The sequence below is a fragment of the Hippopotamus amphibius genome, chromosome 7 (assembly GCF_030028045.1).
Source record: "Hippopotamus amphibius kiboko isolate mHipAmp2 chromosome 7, mHipAmp2.hap2, whole genome shotgun sequence".
In the NCBI taxonomy this organism is placed as follows: Eukaryota; Metazoa; Chordata; class Mammalia; order Artiodactyla; family Hippopotamidae; genus Hippopotamus; species Hippopotamus amphibius.
Genome location: NC_080192.1, coordinates 120,185,580 through 120,210,754, shown reverse-complemented (window position 1 = coordinate 120,210,754; position 25,175 = coordinate 120,185,580). Strand labels below are relative to the sequence as shown.

General features: G+C 39.9%; 1 protein-coding gene across 1 annotated transcript; it reads right to left on the bottom strand.

The window, feature by feature from the left end:
• Positions 1–12,763: 12,763 nt before the first annotated feature.
• LOC130856947 (cytochrome c-like) lies at positions 12,764–13,710 on the bottom strand. Its single transcript, XM_057742056.1, has one exon. The coding sequence runs from the start codon at positions 13,591–13,593 to the stop codon at positions 13,276–13,278; it is 318 nt and encodes a 105-aa protein (XP_057598039.1). The 5' UTR covers positions 13,594–13,710; the 3' UTR covers positions 12,764–13,275.
• Between the last annotated feature and the right edge of the window lie 11,465 nt (positions 13,711–25,175).

The following is a 25,175-nucleotide window of genomic DNA, read 5'->3' as shown; positions in this document are numbered from 1 at the left end:
CTACAGACTGGGGTAAAAGTCTGGGAGCCAAGTTTAACTAGGATCTTTGGCAATTACTCCTCAAAATACTGTATGGGTTGCTGGATTTTCAATATCTTCAGCCTCCTGAGTCCCTGCCTGGAGCTGCTGATAATATTTTGGCCAGAAGCTGCTGTAGGTAGGAAAATCTCCCTACTGGCCAACTCACCAGGACTAACTGTCCCGGACAGACACCGTCAGTGAACACCTACTGTGATGCCCAAGACCTTCTGCAGAGGATTCTGTTGTGGAAAATGTACTGAAGATACCCAGAAGATCTGGGTTCTGGCCCCCAGTCTGTCACATAGTATCTGGTGACTTTGAGCAAATCCCTTGACATCCCTCTACCTCAGTTTCTTCATCAGTAAAATGAGAAAGGTTGAATAGATAATGTCCATTGTTTGCAGCTAAAATATTATTTGATTCCATGATTCTGTGTTTAGGATGTACTGTTTACCCTTGAACAACCTGAGGATTAGGGGCGGCAATGCTCCACACAGTCAAAAATGTTTGTATAATTTATAGTCAGCCCTTCATATACATGGCTCCATGGATTCAACCAATGGCAGATGATGCAGTAATGTAGTATTTACTACTCAAAAAATCCTTGTGTAAGTGGACCAATGCAGTTCAAACCTGTGTTTCCAAGGTCAACTGTATTTCAGTCTGGATCACAAAAGGTAACAGCATGTTCAAAGTAGATATTTAAGGAGAACTTAATAAAAGGACTGTTTACAAAGGTGTGGGCAGGATACAGAGAAACCTATATCCTAATAAAAGGATAATGTAGAACAACCCCAAGACTGGTAACAACAGAAAACCACAACCATCCATGAAGTTTCCAGAATCCCGAGAGAACGGCATATGGAGAGGACCACCTAACAGGAGCATTGGCCTTTGCAGAAGAGATAATACAGGGAGGGACCAAAGAGAATATTCACTCTGCCCCACCCCGTCTCCCACTGATGCCCTTCATTGGCCAACCAGCTGGAATCCAGAGGACAAGAGAGCTCAATGATGCAACCCTTACAGGTCAGCCTCACTGAGCACAAAGCAGGGTGTGAAAGGATAGAGAGAGAGTCCAAAGGGACAAACAGAAAATGTCCAGCCCGCACGATGCTGATGACATTTAGGTAGAACCTGAAATGAGAGAGTCTTTTTGTACATGAGTCATAGCTATGCAGACAAAAACATTTTTATTGTCTACTAGAGTTTTGCTGGTCTCTTGACATTCTGGTTAGTGTAAATCATCTGCAATCCTTTAAAGAAATGACATTGTTACCACTAGCTCTATCAAACATTAAGACCAAAGCCACAGGTTAGTGAAATCTGAAAAAAGTTTTATGTGACTGGAGACTCTTTTTGGAAAATAACTTATGACAACATAAAATAGTTAATGTCACCTAATAACCTATGTGCCTTATTTTTAAAATACTTTTGATTAGATGATCTACAGAGTGTCCTTTTGAGAGCAGTCTAAATTATTATTATCCAATTCTTATGTAGATTTGTAATTAATCTAACAACTATGATCTGACCATGAATATGCCTTTGCCATCTGGTATCTTTACCCTGAATTTGATCATGAATAATACATAGCCATCTGACAGTTGAATCCAGTCCATAATGCGGCCATACATGATGCACATCCGCCCAGAGTGTGCTAATTTGCATTCTCCATCATTTGCCTCTAATTCCTACCCAAAGCTTTTTCATTGCGTTTCAGGCACCCAGGGAACAATCTACCTACACACCAGGCCATATGGGATGTACTGCATATTCTCCAGTGTCCCGGGTCTGATCCTAATTGTCACCAGCTGAGCCAAAATGTGTCACTCCAAACATGAGCAGGGGTGCTCTTGGGCATTCATGAGATGCTTAATGGGGCTTTCAGTATGGTGTTGCTGATAGTGTGTGTTTTAATTAGACTTCTAAGTGCACATTTATTTTTCCCACGAGACCAGTCTTACATGCAGGTGAAAGAGACAGCCATGTGACTGTAGGTGTCAGACAGTAGCTGGTGAGTATGATCACCTTAAAAGAAGTGAAGTGTGAGCATTTCAAATTATAGTCCAAATAAAACATCACCCACCTTACCTCATTCACCTGGCCTTGTCTAGCTTGCACCTGCATTTCATCTTCTGCAGATTGGTACTCGTCTATGGCTTCTTCTTTAGCTACATCCTTCTGGATTGATGGAGACTGTTGAAATCCTACTTGCCATTCTATTTCAAATGTTTATAATACACAGTGCTCACCAAAATATAAAACATTTCTCAGCCCACTTTGGCTGGCAGGCCATCAGGTTATAAATTTTGTTTTATGTGGTTATTAAGGTATTTCCATCAGTATTGACCCTGGGGCACTCTTAGTAAGTGGAGCTTAGAATACATGCAATTCACAGCCATGATCTATTCCCCTTAACAATTAGTTCTATACTCCAAATAAAATTCCTACTACTATGGTTGGAAGTAGAGAAGTTTGGAGGGTAATTTAGTGTTGGTAGAAATCTATGAGTTAAACTTGTAGGTGTTGACTTTGAAGTGACAGTAGGCCCATGACCTTTATATTTGAAAATAGTGTCACCTGAACTTGAAAGTGACCACAATCTATATGCATAACTGTGATGGAAGAGTTCTAAATGGTGAATAGTTTATTCCACACTGTGTGCTCATCAAAGCTGGCCTTTGATTTTTTTTTTTCACTGCAACTGTGAGTAACAGATCCTGCAGTTCCACTTTAATTGAACCCCCTTATTTCAGTCTAACCAGAGTCACTGCTGGAAAGCCACTGCACTTGCTATGAAGGCTGTGGCCAAGTTCCTTTTGCATGAGTTCCCCTGCACTATGCTCTTGACTACATTGTTCCTTCACAGCAAATTGATGGGGGATGACCTGACTCGAGGCTACAGAGCAAGCAAACTAAAAGTCAGCCAGTGACCCACAAGGCCATGCGGCCTAAGGGTTTGCCTATCAGGGAAGGAGCCATGGCAAAAATTTTGGGGAGTTTGAAAAGGAGATGTAGAGATATGGCAGTTAGTGGTGCAGGAAGAATCTGAGAGAGGGCATTGAAGAGAAGCCAAGGGCAGGCAGAAGCCATAATGTCAGAAGAATGACACAAGCAGTAGAGATGAGACAGTTTGATTCGTCCCCTGATGGATGGTCAGAAACGGAGAATGGGCACATACTGCTTGATGAGGGGATAACGCAGCCACAGTGCTGAGCTGCAAGCATCCCAAATGACCTTGCAGCACTGGGGGGGGAGAGTGCTGGTTAAATCCCTGATTTACTGTTTCTGTTCTCTGTCTAACCCCTAATAGTGCTTGAGATTACAATCCAGTAAAAAGACCTGTCTAACCATGTAATTTCTGATATAAATTATAAAAGTTAATAATTTAAAAATAGAATAGGATCTACCACTAAATCATTTAATTAAATCTTCCTGATGACCAAGAGTGATACATCCCTATAATTCTAATATTTGTTTTGTTCTCACCGTTTGGAATCTACTCTCTCTGCCCCCTACTTATCTAGTTAGTGCTTCTGGATGGGAGCACTATGAGAGTTTTTGGAGGGACAGTTCTTCATTGAGTAGGTCTCTTCTGTGCATCACAAGGCAATGCCTAAAGTGACCCTCCCGCCTCCCCAATGTGACATTTTTAAAACATCAACCTACACCTTTCATAATGTCCACTAGGGGGTGGTACCAGTTGGTTAAGAGCTATTGCGTTAAGCCTTCCCATTCAAGGGGCAGCTCAAATTCAACCTTCTCTTAATTCTTTGATTATTCCAGACTATTGACTTCTGTGTCTTCTTTGAATCCCAACTGCACTGAGAGTCAGTAATGCATCACTGACATTAACTGTGTTTTAATTGCTTCATGTATGTTGGTTTCACAGTTTGATCATAAATTAACTTTAAGAGCAGCAAAAACTCTTAAGATGTTTTTTGTATCCCACATAGTGGCTAACATAGTGCTGAGTGCCTCATGAATTCTGGCTGTCTCCTCACCATCTACTCTCTGGTCACTTCTTCAGCTATGTTTCCTACCACATCTCTATCCTCACTCCAGCCCTTTTCCCTCTGGCAATTAAAAGAAGCTAATCTTTAGAGTTTCCCGCATATACCCTGTTGGTTCACCGTTATGCCTCTGTATACGCTGTACTTTTTGCATAAATAATGTTTGTAGTTGCCCTTCGTCTAGGTGAAATCATATCCAATCTTCAAATTCCAGTGTCCCTGGTTAATTACTCCCTTCTCTGTAGTTTATATGAACTTCTATTGATGTATAACTTCTCCGTTTACCTGTTTATCGCTCCTAAAGAGGACAGGAACTATGTCTAATTCATTTCCCTAACCCTTAGCATGATTGGCTCTCAGCAGAAGCTGAATAAGTGTTGGCTGATTACACTTGGTTGTACCATATTTTTAATATTTATAAGCATGAGCCACATCGTGGGGAATGGAGAAAAATGTTAGTCACTAAATGGGAGCAGCCATTACCTTTCCCTGCACTGTAGCTTGTTTTTTTGCTAAATAACTCTAAAGGAATAGACTATCTGTGCCTCACTACTGTTCAGAGCTTGATTCCATCTTACATATATTAGACAGTTTCATTAAAGCACCTGAAACAGTCAACTTGGTTATGCCTTGTTTAATGTCTCTCATTTGGTGTGCTCCCTTTTACAGTAGTGCCAGTGAAATACTCAAGACACTACATCAGCTGTTATCAGCAAGAAATTGACTCAAGATGAACAGTTGACTGGGAGGCAAAAGAAAATAACAGTCTGCATTTTATTAGAATAGATTGTTTTGTTCCTATTTAACACGTGACTGGGAGAAGCTTCCTCCATTACTTCCCTCTGGTAAAGAACAATAATATTCATATGAGTATAAAGAGCATTGTGCAAATCATCATCCTCATCATAATATGTGAAACCCTGTCAACCAATACACTATCCAAGAGAGCAGCACTGGTGGGTATAAATGAACCAACAAGAGTTGTGGATTCAGAGCTGCCTTTAAAATATAGGCAGCTCCTGGTAAGGAGAGTGTGGAGATCAGCTATGATCTCTGTTCAGCTCCACTGATAACCGATGGAGTTCTGGTTGGTGAAAGGAAGGCAAAGAGCCTTATTCAATGCTAATGGACGAGAGACCCTAGTCCAACTAGGTGTTGCTAAGGCTTTCACCAGGAAGTGAAAGAGCTGTGGCCTCAGTGTCACTCTGTGAGGCCTCTTCTTATCATCAGGTGGGTCAGAGTGGACACTAAGAGACTCACAAGTACATTAAGAGAACCAAGAAACCACTGTCTCAACATCAAGCGGAGGGCTTCCCTGGTGGCACAGTGGTTGAAGATCCACCTGCCAATGCAGGGGACATGGGTTCAAGCCCTGGCCCGGGAAGATCCCACATGCCACAGAGCAACTAAGCCCGTGTGCCACAACTGCTGAGCCTGCTCTCTAGAGCCCGTGAGCCACAACTATTGAGCCCACGTGCCACAACTACTGAAGCCCACACGCCTAGAGTCCGTGCTCCACAACAAGAGAAGCCACCGCAATGAGAAACCCACACACTGCAACGAAGAGTAGCCCCCACTATCTGCAACTAGAGAAAGCCGGTGCGCAGCAACAAAGACTCAACACAGCCAATTAATTAATTAATTAATTAGTTTTAAAAAATCAAGGGGAGATGGAATGAAGAATGGAAAGGTGAAGAATTCCACAAGTTGAATTGCAGCTCATTTCCTTCTTTATGTTTCTACTAGGTTTGTAGCAACTGAATGGATTGTGGAAAGGGTCTCTAATTTAATAAATATTTTGTTATAAGATACCTGGAAATGCCTGCACAAATGTACGAAATGCATTGGTGATAGAAATCTATTAGCAGAGACATGTCTGCCTTTGGCAGTGCTGTTTAATATAAATGTTTCTATACTAACTACTTCTTATACATTGTATTAGTTTTATACTTGACCTTGGAGGTATGGGACAGGTAAAAGGTCCTCAGTCTCCTCTTTTGTAAAATGGAGATATTTCCCTCCCAAAGTTGTGATGTGAAACAGAAATAATAAATGTAATATCCTACTAGGCATAGAGGAAGAGTACAGTCAATGGTCAACATTGTTATTATATACATTCGGGGTTGAAGCGACACAGAGTACCACGGTCTCACCAGATTAACATATCATTTAACTAAATATTTCGATCATGCAAAAATTTACTCAAGGGAAAAAAATAAACAATTTAAATCCTTTCTCCAAAGGACAAATCCTAAAACTACAGATAGAAAGCCCATTTTACCTCAGACTCATTCACTCACTTAAGAACTGCAGCTCTTCAGGAATTTGGGAGCATAAATTACAATTCCCTGGTGCCCTGAGAAATATATTATAATAAACCATTGCCATTTACTCAACTGACTGCTTCTAGATATTCCTTCTCTTATCTTTCTCAGGAGCTTTCCCACTCCTCTTCTCATGGAGGAAAGCACCAGAGTATGATGGAAAGCGCTTTGCTATTAGCCTGATGGAGGTTTAAATTCAGACTTTGCCAATTGCTCGCTGTGAAAATTTAGCAGGTTACTTAATTTATTGTCTCATTCTACTCATCTACAATTCATGAATAATAAAATTTACCTTGTAAGACTGTGAGTAGCATGTTGAGGAGGAAAGGGCAGGGAATTTGTGTGTGTGGGTGGGGGGGGGGGTAGTGTAAGGGGAGGCTTGTAGATAATGCATTAGGAATTAACCAGAAAAATTAAGACTAATTGTCCTGGGATGTGTTACATAAACTTACTATTGGGTTATTACTACATCTATGCCTGAATTCTCTCCTCTCTTCACAGAAAAAGTCCCAGGAATAACTTGAGACAAGAGTATTGGTTATAACCCTTCATTTTGAGGCAGGTACTGTTTATTTTGTCTGAAATATTTGTCTATTTAATTTGTCTCTCTGCACCTTTGTTTTCCTCTTCCAAATGCATTGGTAAATTGAGATGATCAAAAATATCTTTTCTACCCTTGACATTCTGTCTCTGTCATTGTTAACCTCGCTTCCCCCATTTAAGCTCTCCTCTCATTTTTTTGTTTTATTTATTTTACCTATTATAATTAAAATGATTTTATATTTACAGAAAACTTCAAAAATAATAGAGTTTCCAAACACCCTTCACCGAGATTCCTCTATTGTTAACATTTTACACACTCAACAGTACATTTATCCAAACTAAGGGATTAACATGGTATAATACTGTTAACTAAACCACAGGTTTCATGCAGATTTTCCCAGCCTACTCACTAATGTCATTTTTGTTTTCCAGGATCCAACCCAGGATCGCACGTTACATTTAGTTATCCTATCTCCTTGATCTCCTCCATCTGTGACAATTTCTCAGTCTCCTCTTATCTTTCACAACTTTGACACTTTTGAGGAGTAATGGTCAGGTATTTTGCAGAATGTTTCTCAGCTGAGGTTTGTCTGCTCTTTTCTCATGATTATATTGGGGCAAGGGGTTTGCGGTGGGGGAAACATGAGAGAGGTGAAATGTCCTTCTCATTACATCATATCCGAAGAACATGGCATTACTGATGATGTTAACACCTTGATCAGTTGGTTAAGGTGGTATCTGCCAGATTTCTCCACTGAAAAGTTTTTATTTTCCCTTTAAATACTTTATTCCTCAGAAGCAAGTCATTTCACCCAGGCTACAGTCAAAGGAGGGGAACAAAGCTCCACTTCCTGCACAAAGCCAAATCAAAGGATTTGTAATCACCCAATTTTAAGCTCTTTGGATGGAGCTCTCAGAGACAAAGCAGAATCCCTCCAAATGCTTAGAGGCAATATCCAAATACATTACCCTGGGTTCCTTAATCATCTGCCATGACAAAATAAATGTTTGACTTCAATCACCCAGCCTGTAAATACTCTTGGTACTTGATCAAATCGCAGATATGCCATATGCCTACCAGTAACAATATAGGAACAATTATTTTGAGTAGTGGTGACAGTAACCATAGTGTATATTTAAAAGCACAAATATCCTTTTATCTTAGCACCAACTTTACAAATGGAATAATCACCATACAAGAAAAAAGCAATGCTATATAACCATGTTGTTTAAGATAAGAATATGTCTCTGATGGTATGGAGTATGGGGGAGACCGCTATGTGTTCACAAAACCCTGTTTCATTTTTGGCTTTTCCTCCCTGATAATGGGGAGATCAAACTTCCCAGTCTACTATAGTTAGCTGAGAGCATGAATTCCAGACCTGCCTCTAAAAACCTTCTGTGTGCTCCATCCATGCTGTCTTTCCTCCTTTCTGCTGGCTGGAGTTAGGGGTTGCAGTGGAAGCCTCTGAAGCCTTATGGGATGCAGGTGGCACTAGACAGATGCAATCTGGGTCCCTAAGTGGTTGCATGGACCACTTAGGGACCCAGCCCCTACCAACCCCTGCTAGACTGTGAAATAAATGACAAATGAATTTCTATTGTGTTAACCCACTGAGATTTGGGGGTTATCTGTTACAACCATCAGGTTCTCCTGATCAAAACAGAAATGAAATTCCCAGAGGGCGGGGTTTATTTTCATTAAGTTGTTTGTCTAGGGTCTAGCACAGTCCCATGTGCAGATGGGAACCTGAATGCCTTTGAAGATGGAGAAGAAGAAGAGAATGACAAATGGTATACAGGGAGGAATTTAATTTGCAAGAACAGTACAACTAAACGCACCTGGTTTCCTACAAAGTTGTCACAAAGATTACTTGCAAAAAAAAAAAAAAGCGGGGGGTTGCGGAGAGCAGGTGATAAAATTCTACTCAAAATGGCAGCAAAAGCAATAGACTTGAAAACAGCCCAGATTAAGTGAAAGTTCCCAAGAGGTTTCTGGTTCACAATTTTAAGCCAATATAAGAGCAACTATTTAAAGTATTCTGGAAACTAGACCACAGTGTACATTAGTAGCACAAAAATCCTTTTATCTCAGCACCAACTTTACTAATAGAAAGTTAGATGGGAAATAAAGTATAATAAAACTTAGTGAAAAATAAATAGGGATACTTGATCAGGTTTCTATAGCTTTCTAAGAAATTGCCTCCCTGGTAATTGTAAAGGAATGAATTCTAGCATGTCTATCACTTATCAAGAATTGGTGCTTTTCCATTGCAGTATATCCCCCCAAAAGCCCCTTTCTGCTATGTTCACAATAGGACCACAATTTTTATGATCAAACCTCAACATTTTACAACTCACTGAGTATATTCTTTTCCACACTTTTAGTGTATAGTGAGACTTGTTTATGGAAAATCTATTTCTGTGAAGTTTCATGTGTGGACAACGCAGAGATCCCTCCCAGCTTTCCTCCCCCATCGTCTGCTCCAGGGGGTCCCAAACACAAAAGCTTCCTGGTGTGGCCTTAAGAACTCATGGTGAATTTACTTGGCAAGGAAAATGGATTTGCCAAAAACTTCTGGACCTTCTAACTAAAGTTTTCACATTAGTAGCTCTGCATCTTACAGCCACTGAGTGAGTAGTCTTCAGGGGGCTTGAGGAGAAATGTTACCATAGTCACCGTGGCAAGTTATGTGAGAAAGTCTGTGATTCCCTGCCTTCTCTGGTCTGGCACCCAGGGCATGAGCTAAGGACGGCTGAGCTTTATGGTTTAGAACACAGCTTACTGATACTGAAAAGGACCCATCTTCATATACATATTGGTAGTCATTTTAAGTATGAAAAGGCAAAACACAGAGGATAGGCATAAATAAGGAAGAACTAACTCCCCCGCAAGAGGTAATTTAATAATCATTTCATTAATTTAACAGCTGCCATACACAAATTTAGGGACGACCAACCTCACATGTGAACTCCCTCAGTGAATGAACATATTAACTTTGGTAAAATGAATTCAGGTTCACTGCAACAAGCTGGGAACAAACTTTAATAAATTAATCCTACCCCATATCCCCCAATTCCTGATATTTAGGGCTGGGTTCTAATGCCTGGAAAGATATTAAAACTATCCAGACATGACTGGAATTCACCTCAAATTTTCTCTGAGGAAATCAGTCTTTTATCCTAAGTATGCCTTTGGCAGAGCAAGCTTGGTGAAAATGCCCTCTTTGGAGTACTTTTTACGAAATCTAATTATGCTGGCTACTTTGAGGATTCTGCTATTTTCCATTGGGTGTTTCTATTTCATTTTTTTCCCGGGTGTGAAGGGTGTTACTTTCTTAGTATTCCTCCTACAGAACAAGTCCGCCTCGACCCCATCCATCTCTTGTGTGTATAAGAAATCATTAGCACAGCACTTACACTTTCTAGTGGGTTTAGTCTTGCCCAGGGATTAACCATTTGACTGTCAACGTAGGGTGACCGTATACTTTATCTTCCAAATTGGGACACTTTTTAAAGCACTCTTATTGATTACACCTTGAGAGCCAGCATAAACCAAGGCTATCTTGGACAAACTAGGACATATGATAACGCTATTGGCAATTGAAAACAGAGCAACGTGCTCCTGTGTCTCAGATACTATAAAATCTCCCACAGGACGTTCATTTCTCTCAGAGGACTGACAAAAATAGCCCCATTGATGCTGCATCAGCTGGAGGCAATGTAGCACAGTGGTTGAGCACAAGGGCTCTGGCTTTCCTCCACCTCCTGCTCCCCATCTTTGAACGACAACTTACTGTCTCTCAACTATAGAACCAGATCTCCTGGGCTCAAATCCTAGCACTTCCCTTTCTGAAACATGCACCTTTGCAAAGACGCTTCTGAGTCTCAGCTTCCTCGTCTACAAAATGATGATAATATTTGAAAGTGACTCATAAGGTTCTATAGAATAAAACAAGTTAATAGTTATAAAATAATTATCAGAAGGTCTGGTACATCATAAGCACTCAATTATCTGTTGGCCGTTTTAGTAATAACCCTTTTCCTTCATGAGAATATACCCCCAGGAGCTCCGCCTTCCAGCCTTACCTGCTTGTTAATACTCGGCCATCCTATTTGTGTGTCGTACATCTTTCTATCTAAGCGCTCTTGGCTGATGTGACTGGTTTTTTTTTATGCCCTGATGATTGCCTAGGCTTTTTTGTCCCCCCATTATTCTTCATATGCTGGTTCCTTTTTATTGTCAATATTTTCATAAGGTTACCTCCAGCCAAATGCATCAAGGACCCTTTTCACTATTCAGAGTCACTTCCAACCAATAAAGTGTTAAAGAGCAGACAAAATGAATCTGCAACTTCACTTTTACTGACACATTACTCTGATCCATATCTGCAACTTCACTTTTACTGACACATTACTCTGATCCATATCTTCTTGGGAGTTTGATGTCAGGCATTGGTCTCTAGTCTATTACTGCCTGAAGGTTACAAAAGAATGCATCTTGAGAATCATCATTAGTATCTTCTACTAGAATATGCATGGCTCTCTGTGACAATTTAATAAATCTTGCATGAAAACTGACATGGAGCTACCTTTTGTCAAAGAAATTGTGGGGAAAAAGGTGTTTTCTAGGTCTCATAAGGAACATGACCTTCATTCTTCCTGTGTAGTGTGTCCTTGGATAGGGCATCTTACCCCACCTGAAAGCAGAAAAAAACTTGCCCTAATCTCTTAGCAGGTATCAGCAACTGTGAAGTTGAAATTATTTGTGTGAACCATTATTAGAGGAAGAAAAGAAACAAATATGCAGTGCTGTGCTCAAAAGCATTTGGTGTATTTACATTAACTGATTAGGATAGGCTTAATTTCAATATCTTATCCTTAACTTCATAGGAATGGGAGCAAGGATAGAGGAGAAAGGTCCTCACATCCATAGACCACATCCTGTCCTTGTGACCATGCCTATCACCATCTTACTGTCATCAACACTAACAATTACTGAATATTTATTCTGATTCTGGCATTTCACATGTCTAATCTCATTTAATCATCAAAATCAGACAATGAGAGAGGTTCTGTCAGTAGTGTCATAGTACAGGCCACAGTAGAAGGAAACAGAAGTGTATTAACAGTAAATGACTTTGCCAACGTCAGTGAACTGGAGCATAAAACCAGGTGAGGCTGGATCCAACGCCCACCTTAACTGCTAGGTTATCACATCTGTGTCTTTCTGAGGGAAGGTGTGGATTCACTGTGCCTAAGAATAGTCGTCAAAGCACATGTTTACCAACAGTGAATCAATAGAAACATTTTGTATCCATGGAGAACACCATGGAAATATACACAAGGCTATGTCACCAAAGTGAGCTATTGGTGGGAATCCTACTATCATATGTGTGCTCTGAGAGGCAGACATCTTGGAATTGGTAAGTTTAAGCAGCTGGTAATCATCATCTTTCTTTTTTTTTTTTTATCTGTGACTTTGTTTTTAATTCTCCCGCCTTATGATCAGATAATTTACAAATCTGTGCTAATGATATAGCTCCTCTATTTTAACCCTTCTGAGTTGGCAAAAGCACCATTACCAAACACACATATACTGTAGTTCTACAGATGTGTTTCTGAATACCTGTTTAAAAGACAATCCTGAATTATAATTTAGTCTGACTTTGTAAAGAATTCATGAGCAAAGTTTCTTAACATACCTTGCCATGGTGAATTTTAAAAGCATCTGATCTTAAAGATCACCTACAAAATGTGAGAAGTGCTAAATATTCTTTATTTGATGCTACACATAAACCACACTAAAATGCCTTTTACTTAGTGAAGATATACTAAAGTATTTCTAAAGAAATACTTTAGAGAATTTTAATTAAATTGGCATACTTAAGACCAAAAAGATAAAGTGGACATTGTCAGTGTATCTTCAGCCCTTGCCTTAAAAGGCAAATGAAAACAACTTGAAACATAGGTGAATCTTGCTCTGTTCTATAAGACACTGAAGGGATCTTCTCAATATTTAAATATATTAATATAACCAATTATAGAAATCTAAATATAAAATCAATCTCCTATAGGGTCTGAGAAGGCATTCACCATCTCCCTGAAAAGTTTAACATTTCTTATTCAAGTTTAATCATCTCTTTAGAAGGGAAAAACAGTGATAGCACTTATTGAACTGGAATTGCTACCAAAATTCAAAAAGCTGACCATATTCATTTAGCCACAAGCCAATCTTATTTAAATCAGGACAGAAATATTACATCAGCCATTCATGATCTGAAGTCTAGTGTATGAGATCAATTTAAATATGGTACACATAAAAAGTCATGAGACATCTGTTTCGTAATAAATAAGGCAGTGGCCAACTATTACTCATTAGTAGCTTGTTTGAGATAGGCTATCAAGTCTGCCCTCTCTCCCTTCTTCTTAATGCCAGCGAAGATCATTTTTGTTCCAGGGATGTACTTCTTGGGATTCTTCAAATACTCCATCAGCGTCTCCTCTCCCCAGGTGATGCCTTTGTTCTTGTTGGCATCTGTGTAAGAGAATCCAGGAGACTGACCCGTCTTTCGCCCAAAAAGACCATGGAGATTTGGCCCAGTCTTGTGCTTGCCTCCCTTTTCCACGGTATGGCACTGGGCACACTTCTGAACAAAAATCTTCTTGCCCTTCTCAACATCACCCATTTTCAAATCGTTCTTTCCCGGTGCACGCCTAAGTGGGGGCCGCTGGCAAGCCGAACGTCCCGCTCTCTCCGCCCAAGGACATGCCGGTCCGTGCCTATGTATGGGTGCTGGTGCAACCAAACTCCATCATCTTTCTTAAAGCTGTTTTATTCTTCTGTCCAATGAAGCACATGCCAAAGTTCAAGACCAAGAATACATCTTCGAAAAAGTGGGCCTTGCAGTTGTTTCTTGATGAACGACTCCCATGTCAGAGAGACCACAGTAGATGAGTGTTCTAGAGAGGTTCACTGCCCTTGTGCTTTAAATGTTTTAAGATTGGTTACATCTGTACTATAACCCTATAGAGGAAATTTTCTAAGGAGCAGATGGTATGTTCTGGAAGTTTCCATCTAAGACTAAGCATAAAAATAATTATAATAATGAACATTTAAAGCACTTAATAGGTGCTAAGTATTTTATATGTATCAATTTACTCAATTCTCATAATAAGTATAAGAAATAGTGGCACTTTTAGCCCTTTCTATAATTAAGGAAGTTGAAAGGCAGTCAATCTTTGTAGCGGTGGAGCCTGGATGCCTTTGGGGGTAAAAATCTCAGCAATAAATGCAGTATCCTTGGTGTCAAGGATCAGACAGGGCTAGGTCAGCACTGGAAATATGAACCTAGGCTGTACTAGCTGCCTTTTATTGAGCATTTACTATCCCCTGGCCTCGTGCTAAACCCAATACTAACAGTATCTTATTTCATTTCCACGTCAATGCTTCCTGGTATGCACTGTCATTCCTGTTTTACAGATAGAAAATCAAGATTCACAAAGGTTATTTGCCTATCGTCACACAATGATTAGTGACACAATCAGTGTTTGAACACAAGTGTTTTTATCTCTAAGTCTATATTTTAACCTCTATGACCTAGAGCAAATCCTTGTTTAGATAAAATTTTCCTTTGCTCTTTGAACTTTATCCATTTTTCTTTAATCTTCTGAAGATAATTCCTAATTTTTCAAAACTAATGGTTATGCTTAGTTTTCCCTCTCAGTGTTTAACCTGATCAATATCCATGTCTCCTAAACAAGGTGAAAACTTGAGCACACTTTTCCTTAAACCCACTTCTCTCTTGTCTTGGTGGTGTATCATCTAGAGCATTAATTCTTCACTATTAAAATCATAAAAAAATTTTAAAAATCACTGCTTCTTTAGACATTATAAACATGATTGACTTCTTTGCAAATGCTTTACTTCCCATTCTCATTTATCTTTCCATATTGATCTTTCTTTTTGCAGAGCACCTCTTGGGAGCATTTCAAAGAGGATCTTTGAGTGGGAAATTTTTTTAAACTTTGTAAGGCAGACAATTTCTTTACAAAAATGGTAGTTTATCTGGATATAAAATTATAAGTTCAAATGTCTTTGCCTTTAAAATGCTAAAGACATTATCCAGTGTTGCTGTTGAGAACCCTGCCATCAACCAGCGCACGGTCAGGTCTTTTCTTATTCTCTGGAATCTTTAAAATTATTATTTTTATCTTTATGTTCTTAAGCTTAACTATTAGCTGTCTGAATATTTAGTTTTCTTATCTGTTCTGTTCAGCACTCCATTAGGCTTTTTATCCGGAACTTTTATTTTTCCTTAATCCTGGGAAATTCTTGTTCATATTTCCTCCGCTCTGTTGGCTACTTTCTCACCTTCTGGGAATTCTCTTTTATAGATTTCGACAGTTTTATTTCTGTGTTTCATGACTTTCACCATTTTTCATGGGTTCCATCTCTTCTTGATGTCTTCCAGGAAAGTTCTGTGACCCAACCTTTCGGTTCACTAGTTTGTACTTCAGCTATACCCATTCTGTACCCAAGACTGTACTCAACTGTCTCCCTAGTTGGTTGTTTTTTCTTTTCAATGTCAACAGTTATGTTTTAAAACCCCAAATTTTAAATTAGTACTTTTTCCTGCTCTATGATTTCAAAAGCTTCCCTTATCTCTCTGTGAGAATATTGATTAAGACTATTTTAAGCTTATATTCTGTTTCATTAGCTCTGCTTCCTCTGGAAAGGCTTTTAATTTCAGTTCTCTTTGGAGCTTATGTTCCTCCAATATCTAATCTTTTTTCCTTGAGAGCACATTCTTTATTCCTTTAGGACAGTGGCCTTGGCCCCAGCCCCACTCTTCAGGGAGTGGAGAAAAATTCCACCTTGGGGCTGAAAAATTCTAGTGCTGCAGTCTATGCTCACCACTTCCAGCCCCTCTACCTGAGTTCCCTGCTTGCTCCTAATCTTAGGGGAATGTGTGCCCTGGGCCCTGCTCTCAGCAGCAATGCGGCAGCCACCCTTTGCTGTAATTGCTGAGTGCAGGAAGATTGGGAAGGAATGAAGGACACATAGAGACTCCAGCTTGTCCACTTGTCCCCCTGTCCATTAGCTCTCCACCTCAGAAAGCCACTGCCCACCCCATCCCCACAGCTCCTGTTCACCTGGGCTGTGTGAGCAGGGGTGGTAAACTGCTGTGACCCACACACACTGAACTTCCAATTTCAGGCCCGCCCTGAAAAAATGTGGGGAAAAGAAAAGGAACAGAATTAAAAAGTTTTCTCCCATCCATCCTTCTTTCTGTTTCCTGACTCTGCTCTCCCGCCAAAAACAAGACCAATCCCCTCTTTCCCTCTAAGCAAAATTCAATTTTGTATCAGTTACTGAGACTCAGCACTGTCTCTATGTCTCTGTGGTCATGGCCAACATCATGGATGACCATCCTGTGTAACTGCACAGGACCCCATGTTCGGAAGGGTTCCCCACATGATTTAATGCTCTGTTGTCACCATTGTGAAATTCTGAATTCTTTTTGAACAAGAGGCCCAACATTTTCAGTTTGTACTGGGCCCCACAAATCATGTAGCCAGTGCTGCCTGTGCCATCTCCAATTTTAGCTTCAACATTTGGTGTCAGATCACCAAGTTATCCCAAACTAACCAAAGGAATATTTCTAGGGAATTCACTCCCACAGTTTTCTGCACATGGTCATGTACTGACTATACCTTCAGATTTAACAAAATTTCAATAAATTATTTTTGATGGGGAAGAGTGATGGTTCAGACCAGCATCTCCTGTCTGCTATGGTAACTACAAAGATGCAGCGCCTGTATATACCTGCTCAAAACGTACAAGAAGCTGGAAGGTCCTGAAGTTATGTAGGTTGATTCTCATCTAGTAAATGTCCAGCTCCCCACTTTTTAATGCAGATCTGAGTTTGGAAAACATAAACTTTGGTAGGTAAAACTTCATTGTTTTAACTTGAAAGATCTATAGATGCATGCAAAATCATGCACTGTACATCTAGAAACACATCTTTCTTGGAATAAGGCTTATGGCTTCAAGAGATTACCAAAGACATCCAGGCAAAGAAATAGTTAAAAGGTACCACTCCATGGGATCTGTGAGAGAGAGAGAATTCAGCTTCTCCTACACATATGTACATACATATACACACAGCACAACACATAAAAGATTTCTCACTTGAGACTATATTGTCTCATCCTGAAGGTATGAATTATGAGTAATCACTAATTATTGGTGAGGACTATTTGAGTTGAGAATATGCTGTATATTGTGTGGTTTTAACATTTATTTGAAAAAGGATCAGCAACAAACAAGTCCTGCTCAAAATGATCCAATTCTTATTAACCTTTTTACCAGATTTCCTTTCTGATGGCAAAATTCTAAATTATTATTTTTTTAAATTTGCCCAATAGTGCGAGGACAATGATAAAAATAACAATTTATTGTGCCAGTTTTCACTTATGCTAATTATAGTCTGTTGCAGATGTCTATTACCAAACATTTCTTTAAAGTAAGGAAAATACATTCACTTCTTTTACTTTTATTTTTACATCTTTATTGAATTATAATTGCTTTACAATGTTGTGTTAGTTTCTTCTATACAACAAAGTGAATCAGTTATATGTATACACATATTCCCTCCCTTTTACTGTCACTGAATCCACTGTTTCTCCCTGCAAATCACCCTTCCCCACCTGTCCAGCCCTAGCACAGTTCCATCTAAGCATTAGAAAGTCCCCGCCGCTTCGGTCAATTGACTGCTTTCAACAAAGAGAAAAAATATAATGTGTGGCTCATATTTTTCTAGCCCACCTTGATAATTACCAGAATTGAAAGTTAGGGATATAAGTGATTGGCAATCTGATGCTTTCATTCCCTAGCGATAGAGCCTCTACAGAGCTTAGTAAAGGCTCAGAAGAAAGGAACAATAGTAACAATAGCTGACATTGATGGTGTGCTATTTTCCTGAGAATGTAAGTTCTTTACAGATACTTTCAAAACAACCCTTCGCCTAAGAAGTCTATCATCAACCTCATTTGAGGAAACTGAGGCAGAGAGAAAAAATTATTTGACGATAGTCAAAAAACTAGTCAATAGAGGAGCAGGGGATTTGACACAGCAGACTGATCCTAGAAGTCAACGCTTATAATCACCACGTGATATCCACTCTCCGAATCAGAGCTCCTGGTGCGCGTGACAGCACCAGAGTTGCCACACATCTAATTAGTAGAATTCCAACGAATAGCAAATAAATTAGATCATGTAGTTAGTCTATGTCAACTTACCATAGGAGAACATGGAGTCTTCTATAGGATTTTTGAAATAATGAAAATATCCTACAGAGCCCTGGGAGGTCTCCAAGGAGTTCAGGGAAAGCTAGGTTGGAGAATAGACCTACTTCTTTCCACATGAGCAATGCCCTCATCTTTGTGCCCCTGAGCTCAGAGGCAGAGTCCAGCTCATAGCTGAGACTGAATAAACATTCTCTGAATTGAACTAAATTAAATGTAACCTTGCACAAGTCACATCTCTAAAACTGAAAATGAAGAGGTGGATCTAGATTCATGGCTTTCAACCCTTCCTGCACACGATCATCACTGAGGGAGCTTGTAAAAAGCACTGATGTTACAACTCCACCCCAGAGAGTTTGGTCTGAAGTAGGTTCCAAGCATTGCTTCTCTCTCTCTCAATCTCTCTCACTCTCTCTCTCTCTCTCTCTGTGTGTGTCTCTCTCTCTCTCTATCCCCCTTTCCCTCTTTCTCACCTGCAGTGATTCTAATGTAAAGCTGGAGTTGAAAAACCAGTGTTTTTCAAGTTTGCTGTCTGGACCAGCAGAATCAGTCTGTAAACAACTCATGATCACATTGAAAATGGCCCTCCTCCATTATACAGAGAGCTGTTGACAAATGATGAATACTTCACACATTTCCCCAGAACAATAGCCAGATTCATTAGCATATTTAATTTCTTATAAACCCTTTGACACAGATATTACAGTTGGTCCAAGTGCTACTGCCTGGTGGAAATCCCTGACCTAGTTTCTCAAACCACTTGCCATCTACATCAACCAAATCCCCCCAAGAGGAGTTGATCAATCTGGTTAAACTGACTAGTTAAATGGCAGCTATTCTCTTTTCCCCTTCTTACCTACTGCAGGCGTCTCTAGCAGCATTGCAACTGTCATCTCTAAAGACTCTCATGTAAGGAAAAATTAGAAACGGGAGCTTCTAGTTGAAGTTAATGGAGAAAAGCTTAATTTCCTTTCATCTGATTAGATACTCAGATTTGAAAATCTATAAATGTTTCCAGGTCTGCCTGCTCCAAAATACTTTTTAAAGGTCATTTACATAATCCTGTCGAGAATGCCATATGGGTAGTGGATCAAAGGCGTAATCGTTACTCCTGCGACTTTCATCCTGTCCTGAGATTAGTTTCCTTAGCATGTCTGGGAGCTAATGGACACTTTCCTTTAAACCTAACACAGTGCTGGTAATGTTTTTCTCTGTGGATTTGGAATTTTAATTCAAAGATTATGCAACCACTTTTTAAGAAGCAATTTATTTTGAGGATAAAGTACTCTGTCTTAGGTTAAGCAGTTTCCTTTTCAGCTATTTTGCCAGCAAGAAGAGATAAAGCTTTCAAGATAAAAAATGTGGGCATCTTCCATATCACTGTGCCTTTCTGATGATATTGACTCAGATGGGATCTTTACTCCCATTTCTGAACTAGTACTTAGGGAATGTTTTAAATGTTCTGGAGAGCAAGCAAGTCTCGCGTGTGATATTTTTATTTACGACATTTTTGCCCATCGTGAAGAAAGAGAGAAACAACTACCATAGTGGAGAGAAAAGAAATATTTTTAAACCCATAAATGTATGTATAGATAAGAACATGTGTGTGTATTATGTGTCAGGGAGGCAGTGTAGCCCCATGATTGGTATCAGAGAAACCTGGGCACTAATTCAGGTTCTGTCACTTAGCAGTTACGTGATCTTGGATAGGGTATTTAACCCCTCACCAGTTTTGCTTCCTTGTCTATAAAAATGATAGTAATAACACTAACTTCATGAACCATTGTCAGCATTAAATAAGTCATATACAGTCCTTATTGTTAGAGAACAAATATATGGACACCAAGTGCGGAAGGCAGCGGGGGAGGGGGTTAGGGTAGGATGAATTGGGAAATTGGGGTTGCCATATATACATTACTAATAAGAAAAAAATAAATTGTACACTTTAAATATATGCAGTTTATTGTATGTCAATTATATCTCAATAAAAGTTCTTTTAAAAAAAAGTCCTTATTGTTGTGCCGCAATAAATAATTTCTAAATCAAGCTTGTTAAAAGGATGTTAGTGGTGGTGATTGTGCATGTGGGTTTTCTATGTACCATAGTGGTACCATGTGCCCCATGTACTGCTATAAACCAGACATCCCTTGATTTATTCATCTAGTGATGGTGACACCCATTGACACTTCTCTGGTGGTATGCTGAGAAATAAATTTAACAATTAGCTTTCGGTCATGGAGTGAAGTAGGGGAGAAAAACCCTGATTTGTAGCACTTCCTTGGTGTAAATACTACCTCCATGGCCAATTTCAATCTACCAACACAATGAGATGTGACTGAACAGTAAGTTGAGAAGAGACACACAGGACTGGCTTTCAGACACTGGCTCCAGCTCACGGCTGCATTTATCCAACAGCTCTTGGAACCAGCAGCAAGGGACCACTCAGTGTGACACAGATGCTGTCTCTCAGAAGAAGCTAAATGGCTCACAGGGATCAAATATGTCCATGTTTGCATTACACGCGAAGTAGCTGAATAGAACATCTGACAACAATGGCTAAGGCTCATGTTGGAGTGTCTTGTTTGACAGAAGAACTGTATGATATTAGAGCAGGAAGGGACCAAAGATACCATCCAGCCTCTGGTGTAATCCCTAATTTTGAAAAGGAAACTTGAGCACCAAAGATTATGAAATTAGGTAATCACCCACCTTCCTCCTGCTGCTTTCTAATAGTGCTAGGATTACAAAGCACATCTCCTTGACTCCTGTCCTCATTCTGCTACCCCTGCCAGAAAAACTTATGCAGTCTCAGGCCATTCGGCAGTAAAACTCAATGAAAGAGGGAGAATCTATACTTATTTGCTGAAATTCATCTTTCTATTCACTTGAAAGAAACACAATGAAAAAGTCATTTTTTAATAAATCAAGATTTTTCCCAAATGCTCACATATGGACTTAGCTCCAAGACTGGCCTTAGAACTGCCCTATAGTTGAGGTGAACGTAAAGAGAAGCTCTGGGTATAAACAGCATGGAGTCCTCTTTAAAGATAAGCACACATGGAAGGGTCTTACAGGGAAGACCGAACTATGATGACTCCAATGTACTGATATTCTCTTTTAAAAATTAATTTGCTTTAATTCCACAAGTATGAGAGCCTGTTTTAATGCCAGGCACCACTTTTCTAGATGCTACAGATACAGATGGATAGATAAAGCTCTTGCTTTCATGAAATTGCTTTCTGGGTTTGGGTGGGTGTGGAGAGTGAGAAGAACTGAAAATGACTAATAATATATCTGACAGTTGCAGCAGCAAATAAATGCTCTTTAAAAAAGAGAATCAAAGTAAGGAGAAAGAGAGCAATGGCAGGAGGTGGGAAGGCTGCTGTTTGATATAGAGGTCAGAAAAAAAAACAAAGAAAGAAAAGCAAAGAAAACAGCCTTTCTGAGGAAATGACCTTCTGGAAAAGATCTGAAAGAAATGAGGATCTTGGAGGGAGGCATTCCTGTGAGGGAAAAAATTAAGCATGATGGCCCAAAACAAGTTTGTTTTGTTTGAGGAACATGAGAGGGGCTGAAGAAAGGATAGTAAAAAATGAGACTCATGAAGGACTAGCATCGTCATGGAAATTTGTTTTGGATTTTCTTCTAATTATGATAGGAAGCCTTAAATGGTTTTTAGCAAAGAAAGAAGTGACTTGATTAAATTTGTTAAAAGATCATTCTAGCCACTGTATGAATACCAGACTTTAAAGCTAAGGGTAGCAGCAGGAAGGCAATCTGACCAGCTACAGCAGTGGTCCAGTTGAGAAATGATGGTGTCTTGGACAGTTGTTGTGGAGATGGTGAAAAGTGGTTGAATCCAGGATAGATTTTGGAGTATTATTAGCAGGGCTTTCTGGCCAACCAGATGTAGAGTGTTAGGGAATAGGAAGACTCAAAGATGACTCCTTATTCTTAGGCCTGAGTCCCTTAGTTTATCATACTGCCATTAATTGGATGAGGAAAACTGAGGAAGGGGTAGTTTATAAGAGAGCAAAAGTGCAGAGTACTTTTTTGGATATGCTAAGTTTGCAATGACTGCTAAATATCTAAAGAGAGACACAGGTGTTGAACTAAGGGAAGAATTTGAGTCTAGAAATATTAATCGTCACATCATTAGCATGTAATTAACATTTAAAGCCAAAGGATTATTGAGACAATTCCATATAGAATACAGAGAAGAGATCTGAGGAACAAGTCCCAGGACTCTCCACTGTTTAGAGGTCTGGAAAATAGGAACGTCCAGCAAAGAGCCTGGCAGAGAGTATCCAGGGAGGGAGAAGAACAATCAGGATACTGTGTAACCTAGAAGCCAAGTGAAGAAAGGGTTTCCAGAAGAATGGAGTAATTATTGATGTGAAAGTCTGTTGGAATTTTAATAAGTAGAGAACTCCGAACTGACCGATGGATTTTAATAGATGGAGGTCACTGGTAATATTGCCAAGAGCTGTTCTGGTGCAGAAGTGGGGAAGAAAGCCTGATTGAAATGAATTTAAGAGAGAAGAGGAGATTAAGAAGTGAAGATAGCAAATATTGACCATTTTTTTAAGGAAATAGACATTTTTTTTAAAGATGGGAAAAATTTCAACATGTTTGTGTGTGATGTAAGTAATCTAGCAGAGGTTTCGTGTTGAGGAAAGACATGATCACAGGAGCAACCTTGAGCTGATGAGAGTACATGGATCCAGCATACCAGGTGGGACTTCGATAACAGCAGTAATTGTCCGTCCACTGTGGCAGGAGGAAGACAGAACATATGGGCAAAAATATAGGTGGGCTGGGAAATGAGGTGAGGAAAAATGTTGAAGCCCTCTATCAATAGCTCCTATTTCTATAATTGAAATAAGATTCAGAGAAAGAATGAGTCAAGGAGTGTGGGGGGTTGCATAAGAGAGAATAACTCTGTGACTACGGTGGTAACTGGATAACATGGGATAGAAGCATGATCCTCGAGGGAGCATCTCAGGCAGAGGGTAGGGCACAGAAGTGCATTGTCGATGTCAATATTTTGTATTATTACCAAAAATTGATAACAGAATTAGTAGAAGAAAGAAGATATACCAGGGACTTAAATCTCTGAGGAACTATGGAGAGTGTCTGGGAGGGGAACAGTTGGTTCCAACATGGTGGGTTAGCAGCATATGGTATAGTCAAGGCAAGCATGCCAGAGAGCCTGTGTCAGGGTGGTCACACTGTTTGAATAAAATGATGTAATAAAATGGCACGTAGTACACAAACACATACACATAAACACACATGCACACATTACCCTCCACCCTTCTGATGCTCAGTATAAGAACAGATTGAAGAGCTCTGGCTCTTCAGAGGACCTTAAAAATTGTGAATTGTTAATAATCTGACCTCATACTTATGTAAAGAAAGTTGGAGATGACATAAAGATAAATTTTCTTTCATCCCTTTCCTATCCACTTATCTTTCACCTTTTCTCTTTTCTCCTTTACTTTTTTTCATCATGTGTAAAATAGAACCACATTCTACACATGCTGGATCCCTAAGAACGAGAAGACATATCCTCAATTGAGGGCTGTTGCTTCTTCTCAGTTCAATTTCGGGTGCAGGGGGAATTCTGAAGCAGCAGTAGCAGACCTGCTGCTGCTCTCAACACAAACCTGCTCAAAATCCTAGCTGACCCTTCCCTGCAGAGTACAGGGGCATAATGACAAGGAAGAACACACAGGAGCGGGATCCACATCGTGGTGGTTGTCAAATGCAGGTCATGACTGATTCGTAGATTGTGAAATCAATTAAGTGGGTCTTGATCAGCACTTTTTTTTAATCAATTAATTTATTTATTTATTGGCTGTGTTGGGTCTTCATTGCTGCAGATGGGCTTTCTCTAGTTACAGCGAGTGGGGGCTACTCTTCGTTGTGGTGTGCGGGCTCCTCATTGCAGTGGCTTCTCTTGTTGCGGAGCACTGGCTCTAGCCACGTGGGCTTCAGTAGTTGTGGCACACAGGCTCAACAGTTGTGGCTCATGGGCTCTAGAGCACAGGCTCAGTAGTTGTGGCACATGGGCTTAGCTGATTGGCGGCATGTGGGATCTTCCTGGAGCAGGGATCAAACCCATGTCCCCTGCACTGGCAGGCAGATTCTTAACCACTGCACCACCTAGGAAGCCCCAGTACTTTTGTTTAAATAAAGGATTTTTAAAATAAAGTAGTGGTGGGGGGGACTCGAGGGGGGGGAGTCAAGGAAGGGAGGGAATACGGGGATATGTGTATAAAAACAAATGATTGAACCTGGTGTACCCCCCAAAAAAATAAATTAAAAAAATAAAAAATAAAAAAATAAAGTAGTGGGACTTCCCTGGTGGCGCAGTGGTTAAGAATCCACCTGCCAATGCAGGGGACATGGGTTCGATCCCTGCTCCAGGAAGATCCCACATGCTGCAGAGCAACTAAGCCCATGAGCCACAACTACTGAGCCTGTGCTCTAGAGCCCATGAGCCACAACTACTGAGCCTGTGTGCCACAACTACTGAAGCCCACGTGGCTACAGCCAGTGTTCCGCAACAAGAGAAGCCACTGCAATGAGGAGCCCGCACACCACAACGAAGAGTAGCCCCCACTCGCTGCAACTAGAGAAAGCCTGCGTGAAGCAATGAAGATGCAACATAGGCAATAAATAAATTTATAAATTTATAAAAAAATAAAATAAATAAAATAAAATTAAGTAGAAAATTACCAGAGTTCATTAATGTAATGAGGGTAAAACTGGCCGGAAACATGAGATTATATGATGATTATACATAAATGTATATGGGTACACATCATGTAGAAATATGCATATTTATACACACATGAGTCATGATATTACAATATACTATGGGTATATGGGTCCAATATACTATGGGTATATGGGTCAACAATATTTGAAAGCAACTGTTCTAGGGAATTCTATC